Source organism: Carlito syrichta, unplaced genomic scaffold, assembly GCF_000164805.1.
Source record: "Carlito syrichta isolate Samal-C Ts95f unplaced genomic scaffold, Tarsius_syrichta-2.0.1 Scaffold303727, whole genome shotgun sequence".
In the NCBI taxonomy this organism is placed as follows: domain Eukaryota; kingdom Metazoa; phylum Chordata; class Mammalia; order Primates; family Tarsiidae; genus Carlito; species Carlito syrichta.
The window spans coordinates 206,195-218,584 of NW_007247823.1; the positions used below are offsets into that span (position 1 = coordinate 206,195).

The 12,390-nt window shown below is 39.7% G+C and overlaps 1 protein-coding gene across 1 annotated transcript in view; it reads right to left on the minus strand.

Moving 5' to 3' along the window:
• ANTXRL (anthrax toxin receptor like) overlaps positions 1-12,390 on the minus strand; it is a 62,686-nt gene that overhangs the window by 26,756 nt on the left and 23,540 nt on the right. The window contains exons 11-13 of the mRNA XM_008059144.1: positions 3,257-3,326; positions 2,579-2,657; positions 938-1,027 (exon numbers count right to left, since the gene is read on the minus strand). Coding sequence (XP_008057335.1) covers positions 938-1,027; positions 2,579-2,657; positions 3,257-3,326 — 239 coding nt within the window. The remainder of the gene's footprint in view (positions 1-937; positions 1,028-2,578; positions 2,658-3,256; positions 3,327-12,390) is intronic.

The following is a 12,390-nucleotide window of genomic DNA, read 5'->3' on the forward strand; positions in this document are numbered from 1 at the left end:
CCCCTGTATTCCTCATCCTCAGTCCAAAGCCACATGGAAACAAGAGCCCAGGCCCCACTTCCCTTCCTCCTGGTGAGCCTGTCTGTCCTGATCCCTCCCTGGCCTCCCACACTCAGGGATGAGTCTCCCGTCTTCCTCTCTTCACTGTTTCCCATGCAGAGGTCAGGCCTGCCTGGTCTCTGTGTCTGTGTTCCAGTCTTTCCTCCCTCTGCTCTTTCCTCTGTCTTCTCCAGCTCTCTGTACTAGGTCCTTCCCACCCCAGCTCTGATTGCCTCTGCCTCTCTCCCAGTCCCAGGTGTCTCTGTCATTTTGCTCTTGCTCTGCTTTACGTGGGCACTTGTCATCCTGTGATGGGGGATATTTCACCCTGAGACCCAACCGCCCTGAGACATGGGGCCCAGGACGTACTTAGCAGTGACAGATAAAAGAATGGGAAAGGCACCAGATGTGTGCAGAGATCCAAGCTGGTTTTAAAGACACACCAGCTGAGAGGTCACTGATCTTCCCTTGTCAGCACCATCCATCCTCCATTGGGGCTATCAGGAACTCATATGTGACTCTTTCCTCCTCCCTTAACCCAGAGGCTGCTTCTTGCCCCTTGTCCACCTGAGGCCTCCAGATGACTATCTTGTGTGAGGGAGCCCTAGTTTCTGGGGCTCTGGGGCCACTTTTCTCCATGAACCAAGGCAGGCCTTGGTCCCATGTCCAGGGTATCCCAGGCTAGCTTTCTGTGGGCAGCCTGGGGAATGAGACCTTGTAGAAGTCCAGGCTTTCTAGGGGCCAGGAATGTGTGGACAGAGACTGCTTTTTCTGGCTCATTGATGGCCCTGGAGCTGATGGGATACTGCCTATGCAGGATCATGACAGTCACATGACTGTGTCCTTCGGGCAATGGGCATGTGCCTGGTCCTAGAACTGGATGGGAGGGAGCACTTACCCTTTTACGACACAGTCGCCAGACACAACACAGCAGTAACGGGCCAAGCAGGACTGGCCCAAGTGCAAATAACCAGCGGCGGTCAAAGCCCTGTAGGAGAAAGAGGTCATTATGAACCATGTCAAGCAGACAAGACAATGACAGGGGTTTGGGGAGGGCCTAGGAGCCCTATTTATGGTGCTCATCACTTGGCATCCCATCTGGCCACTCCCCCCTTCTTCCCTGTGGCTCTATGTCAAGAGACACAATGGGGCTAGAGAGTGGAGCTGATCCCAGGGAGCTCCAGATCCCACCTCTGGCCATGCTCACAGACTCTGCCCAGAGCGCTGTCAAAGAAGGCCTGGAAGTCTCCCTGCTCTAACAAACCCATCCTCACTGCACACTTCAGACCCGGCTCAATCTCCCCATATCCCCCTTTTCCTGCTCAGGCTCTGCTACCTTGGGCACACCCATTCATTGCTCTGAGCCTCAATTTCCACATCAATTTACAAAGGAAATGAACATCTCTCCTGAACATCATATAGACCTTGTGAAGTTTATAAGATTCAGAGGAAGCTCTAGCTCAGAACCAGGTCTGTGTGGGGTGTAAGCAATGGAAACTATTCTCTGGGTGTTCTTCACAACAAAGGGATCAGGGCTGACTCTGGGAACACAGGCTGCCCAGTCCTTCCCTAAACCCACATCTCTGCTGGAGAATGGACGGAAAAGATGGCTTGTGTGGGGAACAGGCTGGCTAAAAGGAGAGGCACCATCTAGGCTGACTGAAGGCTGCTGGAGTCTAAGGGCTGCTCCTGAGTTCTTTTCTAAATGTGTCTGTCACCATCAGGCTGTCAACTGGTGGATTCCTAATGACCAATGTGTGGGTTCGGTCTGCTGATCCATGCATGGATGTGCAGAGACAAGGGAAGGCAGACTCAGAGGGAGAACTGTCAACACTGGTGGATCCTCAAGCTGAATGGATACAAGGAGATGCAAGTAGGCTTAGGACCCCCTCCTGTCTCTCTGACATGCCCTCCTGCCATGCTGCCCTTGGCCAAGTTGCCCACAGGATGTGAAGCTCTGGAAAGCAGGACAGGAAGCAGAACCTTTGTTTCCAGGTCCCTCTTTGAGCTGAGCCCCAGGCCACAGCTCTGATGGCTTCCCCATTGGCAGAGGAGAGAAGCATGCTGCAGGGGTCAGAGACAGTAAGCAGAGAGTGACAACTCAGGGGCGAGAGGCAGAAAGGAAGCTGAAGACATCTACTTCATGACGGCAGGTATTTACCAGGCAGGCTTGGGGAGTTGGGGAGTCTGAATGGGTTTAGGGACAGATAAGCAGCTGGGGCACCCGTTCGGTGGCACACACATCCTGGCAGCAGATGGTAGAATACTCCAGATTCCTTGACCTGGGATACCCATATAGAGGGCCTGGGGGCCCCAGAGGTCCTGGACTCGAGTCCTGACAGACAGCCTCCCAGCCTCATCCACTCACTCCAGGTGGAAGCCCGGATGGAGCTGCCTGAGGTGCCTATCCACACAAGCTACTCCCTGGAACTTCTCTGAAACCATCTGCCTCTTTAGCTTCCCCAGGGATGAATCTCCTTCCAGTGTAAAGGTTCTGTACAGTGCCGATATGTGTCTGCAGCCCTACCCTGGTACTCACACAGACAGTGCTGTTAAGGTTGACGTTGTTTGAGATGAAAGTGATGCCATTGTTCAGGCTGACTTCAACAAGGGCATTTCTAAAGCACAGAAAGGGCAGATGATGAGAACCAACCTGGAGAGATACTGGTCTTGCCCTTGGCTCAAATCATAGCTCACAGCTCTCCTCATGCAATGAATCTGAAAACCCAGCATTCAGAGCTCCCAGAGAGTAGACAGAATGGGGAGCTCATTCTCCAAAGCACTATGAGGCCAAACTCAGCAATGATAGCCGAGGGGATGTTGGTCGGGCAGTAAGGGACCCTGAATGCAGTCTGATGCCACCATGACCATGGCCTATGTGACTAGGGAGGACTGCTTGGTGTCACCATCTTGACTCTTCTGTATTTATAGAGTCTGTTGACTTAACTCCATAAAGAAACCTGGAGGAAAGGTACCATTCCTCAGGCAAGTCATCTCTCACATCTAGCCCTCCTCAGAAGACTCTGGGCCACTGCGGATCCTTGAACATCTTGAGGGCTACCAACAAAGGCAGGTGTAGAGGGAGCTCTTAGCCCACCCACAGACAAACACGTGCTGCCCCAGCTTAGGGGGAATCTCAAATTCTGTACAACCTCATGGTGTAAACACTGACCACCTGGGCATCTGTCCACTAGGGCCTCCTATCAAGGGCACTTACAGTCCAGGTTCCTCAAACTTTGGTCCAGGGCAAGTTATGGATTTCTCATCCATGCTTATTGGTTTTTCATCTGAAAGGAAATGACATGGGAAGTATATCAATGGACATGTCCATTCACTATCCCTCTCCCCCTTGCCTGTCATCAGCAAGCAGAGCTGACCCCGTGGTCCATGATCAGTGTCTCAGCTCTGCTTTCCTCTGTTCAGAGACCCCGGTAGACCCATTCTCAGACCCTGTGCAAGGCTCTGATGTAGCCTGGAACATGGTAGGTAGAGTCCCTGCTATCAAAGGACTTACCTTTTAGGGGAGAAAAGCAACAAAATAGAAAACAAAATGAGAAAACAGATGGCAGAGGGTGCAATGTTATTGGATGTCCATGAGCAGAGGAGGGAATGGGGACCAGAGGGGAAGGGGAATCTGCTTTGTTATGAGTGAACTCTTCTATCTTTTAAAGATGTAATTTCTGTTTTAGAGAAACAAAAATGTTTATACATGAAGTGATGTGAGGCCAGGGATTTGCTTCAAAAATCCGTGGTGAGGGTACCAAGGAAATCATATTGGTGTTGGTTGATAATTATTGAAAGTAGGTGATGGGTACCTTAAGCTCCTAACACAATTCTTGCTACGTTGTATACTATTGAAATTTGCCATGGAAAATAAGTTCTCTCTGAAGAGGTGACATTTGAGCTGACACCAGAAAGTTGAGGAGAAGCCAGGGAAAGATCACAGAAAGAGTGCTCAAGGCTGTGGAGTACTAGGGCCCTGGGGAAGTAATTAGCTGAGCTTGTTGAGGAAAACAGGTGACCCAAGAGGGTTGATGGGTCCTGGTAGGACCTTGGGAAGTCATTGGGGTTCATTCCTAGTCCTATGAGTCTGCTGGGGCTGGACTCAGATTGAGGAGATATTTTGAACATATAGGCAATAGAATTTTGCTGGTGAACTGGATGTAGGGAGGAAGCTAAGAAGAACAAAGGATGACATTTGGGTGTTTCACCAGATTGACCAGGTGGATGATGATGCCATTTTCTGAGACTGCAAAGCCTGAGGAGGGAATAAGCGTTGTTTTAAAAATGTGTTTCCATTTTTATTTATGTGTTTCCGTGAGAGCTTGAAAGTCTCAGGGGGGTTTCATAACTTGTAGAGGTGAAACTTTCTCACTCCTGAGCCCAAATCCTTTTCATATCTGAACTCTGGTAAAGAAGGGAGAGCTTTGCTCCAGCTTTCTGCCTGGTGAACTCCTGCTTCTCAGGCTCCAGACCTAGCAACTACCTGTCCAGTTTGTTAGGAGTATAGACCAGCATTATAGATAAACAAGATTTACAGGATTTTATTGCTCTTGAGAGATTAATAAGAAATCGAATGTGATCTCAAACATTAAAGCATGCCAGATTTTCTGGGACTCCAGCCAGCCACATATTATGGCGTTTTTTTGTGCACGTTAAAACTGATAGTGGAACTACACAGGAAAATTTGGAGCTAAATGATATTTATTTGAACTCTCTAAAAGCAACTTGACACTATAGAGTTAACATGTAGTATCTTCTAAGTTCTCTATCTCTATTTTTTTCCCCCTACATATTTTGAATCTGTGAACTCTTCTACTGGGGTTGAGAGGAACCCACTGCTCATGGCATTCTAGCTAAGATTTTAATAAAAGTCTTAAAAGACTTTCAAATTAATGGCTTTGCAAATTATAATAGCTCCTTAGTAACCAACAACTTAGACACTTTTTTGATATGTAAATGTAGGTTTGCTTAACAATTATAGTCGTAGGACAATTAATTAAGAGATAAATAACCTAAAAAGAGGACACGACAAATGTTTATAAAAGCCAGACTCTCAGATTAAACGGGTCAAAATCTAGAATTCATTGTAGTCATATGAAATATCTCTGACAAAAATACTTTGCTTTGTCTGCCATGCAGGGACCAAAAAAAAAAAAAAAAAAAAAAAAAAATCTGCTATATGCTTCCTTGCCCAGTCAAGCAAACTAGGCCTACAAACAAAAGGAAGATTAAAGCTACTTAAAGATATCATTTTTCTTATATAATTCAACCAGTCATGGCTAAAATGTAAAAATTGAACATGTAACCATAAACTCATTTAAATCTGTGAAAACAAGGGAGCAAAAGAAATTATTTAAAATCAAACTACTATGAGAACTGCTTTACCAAAAATTTTGGTCAACAGTCTTTACTAGATTAGCCATTTGAACTGGTCCTGATTTTATTAGAAATATAATTTGAATCCAACAGGCTTTCATTAACTTTTGAATTTGTATGCTTCATGACTAACATCCTAAAATGAAAGGTATAAAATCTTTATTTGTGTGTGTATTTGTTTAGGTATGTTTAGAGATATGTACATGTATTATGTTGTATACATGGTAAAATCTGACATAGTTGGCCAGAAATACCTTAAAGAATTGTACTTAAATTGGCTTAAATAAATAAGCACTCATATAAAATCTATAGTAATTAACCCAAATGCTTTTTAATTCACGCAACTTAAGTAAATCTTTAATAAATAAGCTGGTTTTTAAATCATTGGCAAAATAAAAATTAAAATGTTCTCAAAATTATCAGCATACATATTTGTCTGGGTTTACTGGTCAGACTATTCTACATCTGCTAAATATTTTAAGTTGTCATTATTTGACAAGAAAGTTATAAAACTATTAACTCAGCTTAAAAACAGACCAATTTTTGTGTCATTCGTTGATAAATGAGACTAATTTAATATTTTTGGTTTAATGAAACAGTGATATCTTCTGAGTTATCAACAAAATACTCATATATTTAACTTTAAGTTTCTCAATTAGATGAACGTCTGATAATCCATAAATGGTTGACAGGCAAATAATTTGAATGGGGCCTGGTTGTATATAATGGTTTTCATAAGTAATCTAGATAAATTTTCAAAAATAAATAAATTAGGCAAATGTAAATGGGATAAACATTTATAAATAAAGTTATTATGTAATTTAAAATCTTAAAGTTATATTATGTTAAATTAATAATACTAATTAAATGTTTAGGTCTCTTCCAAATAAGATTTTAAAAAATTGAAACAAATTTCTGACCATAAATGTAAGTTTTTTCCTGGCTTCTTAAATTTTATAGAAAAACTAAATATATTTGGGTCTATTAATAAACATAAGAGTTACATTATGGAAAAATATGCTTTTAAGATTATAAAATAGTTGTCATTTATGAAATGCTAGTGTGTGACAGTTCAGAATTGCTTGCTAAAAATTAAGGTTACTGGGAGTTAAAATTCTAATTAATATATAATCTGTATATAAAGTATGCCCCCAAATAAGCTGTTTTTAATGATTTTTTTTTTTTGAGTTGTAGTCTCACTCTGTCACCCAGGCTCGAGTGCAGTGGCACCCTCATGGCCACCGCAGCCTTGACTTGCTGGGCTCAGGTGATCCTCCCACCTCAGCCTTCCAAGTAGCTGGAACTATAGGCATGTGCCACCATGCCCAGCTAAGAGAGAAAAAAAACTTGAAGCCATTAAAATGTGTTCTTTATTGAGAAAAAGAATAATTTTGTCTAATTCAAAAGTAATACATATGGTTGTTTCAAAATAAAGAAGCAAAAGCAAGACAGGAAGGAACCAGTAAGGAAGAGAGAGAGAGAGAGAGAGAGAGAGAGAGAGAGAGAGAGAGTGGTAGAGAGTTATGGGTAGGAAGATATATTTTTTGATAAGAAAGGTTTAAGAAAAGATTAATTTTGTATAAGAAAGAATCTTGCATAATACATTTTTGTCCTAAAGTAAAATGATTACTTATATAAAAAAAAAAAGAGAAAGTATAGAACAAGTATAGCAAGTCCAAGCATGTTGTCCAAGGTCTGTGATAATGTTTGTGAAGGATGAATTTATGAAAGAAATGTTGCATATAATTGCATTGACAATACTTGGAAAGGAACTATGTATGAATCTTTATGGAGATTAACCTTTGATAATAAAAATATAGCAATACAAAACTTAAAAAAATTGGTTTTCTATTTAGAACAACAGGATTTTCTTGAAATAGTAATTTGCTCTTAGTAAAATTACAAGAGGCATTACTTAAAATTTTTTTTTAATTTTAAAAATGTGAGGTGCAATTTAGGGTTAGGTATAAAAATGGTCATTGTGTAGGTAACGTTTGGGCCTCATTTTGGTCCCTTCTTCACCTGGATTGAGATCAATTACCCTTACTGATGAGGTGATCCCTACCCCCTGCTCCCATGACAATTTCCCACTACTGCCAATCCCTTTCTTATAGTATTATGATAATTGTTCAGGCTACACTTATGAGTGAGAATATGTGGTACTCAGTTCTTTGTTTCTGTGATAGATCACTCTATTACAGACTCTAAGGCCATCCAAGTTGCTGCAAAGTTCATAATTTTGTCCTTCTTTATGGCTGTAAATGGTGCTCGGAAAACTGACTGACTGAACACATGCAGAAGATTAAAACAAGACCTCTACCTGTCACCACACACAAAAATCAACTCCCAAATAGATCAAAGACCTAAATGTAAAACCTCAAACTATAAGAACCTTTGAAAATGCAGGAGGCACCTTTAGAAAATTGGAACTGGCAGCCAATTCCTGATCAAAACCCCAAATGCTCATAAGATATAAGATAGAGAAGTGGGACCTTATCAAACCGAAAAACTTCTGCAAAGCAAATAAATCATCAAGAGAGCGGGGAGATAGCCCACAGAATGGGAAAAAATATTTACCAACTGTATATCTGACAAAGGTCTAATATTAAGGTATTAATTTTTAATTCTGAAATTTGTTTTTTAAAAGCCATCTTCTAAACTGCAGACTGTTTCTATTTCTGGAACATTTCTTCCTGAGATCCATTTAATTTCGCTAGTTTCAGGTAAGAAAGTCTATCTTTTTCATTTAGAATGGTAATTTCATTTATTGAGATAGAGTTTGCTTCCTGAAGTTTCTCAGATTCATATCCTAAAAGTTAAACTTTTGCTACATTTCACTGCACATGATTTACAGGTCATTGTTTTTAGCTCTCCTTCCTTCTTTGAAAAGGTCTATATTTTTGGTTGGCTGAGGTAGTAACTCTCTCTTCCAACTTTTTTCACCAGTTTCTATAACTCTTTTTTCCTCCAATTCTAGCTGCTATTTATTTATTTATTTATTTTGAGTTGGAGTCTCATTCTGTCGCCCAGGGTGGAGTGCAATGGCATGCTCTCGGCCACTGCAGCCTTGACCTGCTGGGCTCAGGTGATCCTTCCGTCTCAGCCTTCCAAGTAGCTGGAACCACAGGCATGTGCCACCATGCCCAGCTAATTTTTTTTTTTTATTGTAGAGATGACCTTTCACCAAGTTGCCCAGGTTGGTCTCCAACCTGTGGGCTCAGGCAATCCTCTTAAGTGCTGTAATTATAGGCGTGAGCCACCGTGCCCGACCTCTAGCTGTTTTTTTATGACCTGGCACTATAATGTTTATCCTGAAGGTCTAGAAAGCAATGTTTTTCTCCAGTATAAGTTGATTCTGTACTCTTGGCTTTTTTTGACATGTCTGAATTGTTCCATGTCACCAAGAAACTTCACTTACTTTTACTTTCTCCCTCCCACCCTCCCTTCCTTCCTCCATCCTTCTGTCAGGGTCTCACTCTGTCACCCAGTTGGAGTGGCACGCTCATGGTTGACTGCAACCTCAAACTCCTGGGCTCAAGTAATTCTCTAGCCTCAGCTTCCCAAGTAGCTGGGAATACAGGTGTGCACCAACATGCCAGCTAAGTTTTTGATTTTTTTTTTTTTTGTAGAGATGAGGTCTAGCTATGTTACCCAGGCTGGTCTCAAATTCCTGGACTCAAGCAATCCTCCCACCTTGGCCTCCCAAAGTGCTGGGATTACAGGCACGAGCCACCACACGCAGCTGCTTTTGCTTTTTCTAAGAGCCATGTATTCCCCTGCTCAAGGTATTAGTTCTATTGTTTACGTTCCTTTACAATAAGAATGTGCACTCATAACTTTAAACATATTCTTTCTATGCCTAATTAAATATATTATCAGGTTCAACTTCCAGGTTTCTAAACAGGCTTCCCATAAGGAGAAGCAATCACACTGCAAGAAGTTTTTCTTTACCTTTTGGTTACTGACCTAAAATAACAAAGAATTTATGTTTTATCAAGGTTATTTCCTGAGTCTTCTTTATTAGGTTTTTAATTACTTAAGAAAACTTACCTTTGAAAGGGCTAAGGTTTTTAAAATCTATGTAAATTTCAGTATTGCTTTTAAAATCTTTTGATGATCACTCTGGTTAAATGACTGACCGTTATTTTACAGTGACCTATGATTCTATTTTGATCAAGTGTTTTGAACCTTTTGACATCTTTGGTAGACTTCCTCAGGGTCAATATTCTAAATTAAGTATATTTTAACTAGAATTAACTTTGAAATTTTACAGCTGGGTCCCTGGAGTGCCTCAAGGAACATATCTTTCATCTTGTAGACTTATTTAGTAAGTTATGTGACAAGTATTGTCAAGTGACAAGTGATGTTAACTCTTCTTTTAGTCATATTATGGATATGTTACTGAAGCGAATGTTTTAAAAACTATATGCATTCATTAAAATCTAATATGTTATCAGTCATAAGTTTGGTAGTTATGTTAAATCTTCTCTAAAGTTTTATTTGTATGGCTATATTGATATGAGTGCCCTAAAGATTATGTGAAATTTATAAAAGTCTGGTAGTCCTGATGTGATGCTATCAGTCATGATTCTGGCTGAAATCTTAAAATCTTGCATATAGCAGAATAACTAAATTTCTTTGTCAATTGTGAACTTTCATCACATTTTTAAGCATGACCATTCTAGGTTTTTTGTCCAGTTATTATATTGAGCTCTATTCTAAAAGCATTTGCAATTAGCTATAGTCCAAAATTTATTTTCCTGAAAAAAACTCTAGAAAGTACTCTTAAACACAGATTTGTGATAACTCTAAGATTATTGGACTAAATAAAAATGTCCAGAATTCTATTGAGGACATGGATAGGTTCATGAAACTGTCAATCAAAATCCAGAAGAACAATAATTAACTACACGAGATTGAATAACTTATAAAGAAAATGCTTTTTACAATTTTATTTAAAATATTATTGGTTCTTTACTTAAATGTTTTGTTTTCCAGATTTAAAGACATTTTCTCTCTTAAGTTTCTCTGTTAACTATACAACAATTGGTAAAGTATATATTTTTGTACAAAATGGAAGCTTTTTCTCCCTACTTGATTCTCCCAAAATTCGAAATTAAATATTCTTAATTTTTATGACTATGTGATTATTTGCTTACGTTCAATAAAAACGTGCTCTTTTATAACAAGATATGATCAGAAACATTGGTTATATTACCAACACATTGACTGAAATGTTTGAGAATGTATGTAAAGTTCCTGGTGTTAAGAGTTTAGAGACTTGCAATGAGTAAAAAATGACACTTCCTGGCAGACATAGAAAACTTAAGACTGTAAACAAAATCTGAAATTTCCTTGGTCTGAATTCCTAGCAAGAGACTTTAAATCTGAGATTACTATGTAATTAATGTAGAGAGAAAAATTATGTTTCTGTATATAATATACCTGTTATTGGATTGTAGCCCTTCATTGTACATTGTTTGCAAGTTCTTGTTATCTATCTAGAGACTAGACTGGATCCCAAATTCTTCAAGATTTCTTCTACTCAACCTTCTTTCCTGGAATTACTAACAATGGAAAACTGTTCTGTTCTTAAAGCTGTGTAAATTGAAATAAATTAAATAAGCCTGGAGGCTAATGTGTGGGCCACACAAAATGTTCACCAAACCACATGATGCTATAAACAGAGAAAAACTGCAAAACGGAAGTTAACCTTTTCACGCGATGGGCGATTTTTGCCAAGACATCAGGACAAGACTCCATTCTATTAGACTCACATTCCTTCATGTTACCTTTTTCACTTGGCAGGATAATGGTGTAATTGAAATTTCACAATCAGTAACTTTTGCCTGTCATTTAATAGAACCTGACCTAAGAGATCCTTTGGTATCCATTGATGAAATAATAAAATGTCTGTCCTATTGCTAATGATACATACGGTAGCTGGATAAATTCCTCTGGGAAAGTTGAGATCCACACACACAAAATAAGAAAAAGGCCACATGGTTAAAACAGATCTCACCTAATTTCCTTTTCAAACTTTCTATCTGTTACTTGTTAAATACTTTGCAGAAATACAACAGAATAATGCTGACCCAGCACTTTGAGGTAATAACAAAATACTATGGAACAGACAAAATTGAATATAATGATAGACTTGAGATAGACTTAGCCTGAGAATAAGTCTTTCAAACCTTCCATGATGCTCAAATGTTTGACACTTACTACTAGATGCTAATCACTTCCATCAACATGGGATGACAGCAGCAACCAGGACAAGTCCATCCCAGCACTAAGGGACAGACAATCAGAACTGAACTACAGGATGATTGATCAGTGATATGTTTGAAGTAAATCTTGATCAAAAGGAAGAAATGTAAAAGTTGTCAGAATTGGAGTTACATGTGTTAAAAACAAACAAAAATCCCGCCACCCCTGAACAACAGATTTAAAGAAGACAGGGGGGAATAAAGTGGGGAGGAAATCTACACAAATGAAGAAAAACCAAAAGAATATAGGACTCACACAGACCCCTGGGAGATCAGATATTGAGAAAACAGACTTCGGAATGCAAACAAAGAAGAGCCCCCAATATGACTGGTCACATACTACAAACCCAGATATCAAGACATTAATAGAGAGAATAAAAAATTGAGGAAAGACAAGAGGAAATAAGAAGGAGTCAATAACTGAGATAACAGCAGTAAAGAATACTGCTTTGAAATAAATAACAAACTAATAAGCATGGAAAGCAGAATTAGCCAAGCAGAAGACAGTATCTCAGAACTTGAAGACCAAGATATAGAACTAAACCAAACTGTCAAAAACATAGAAAAGAAGCTTAAAAAAACAGAACATACCTTCAAGAGATGAGTGATTACTTCAAGAGAATGAACTTAAGAGTAATTGGATTTCCCAAGGCAGAAAGAGAGACAGAGACCACCCTGGAACAAACATTCCATGAAATTATTC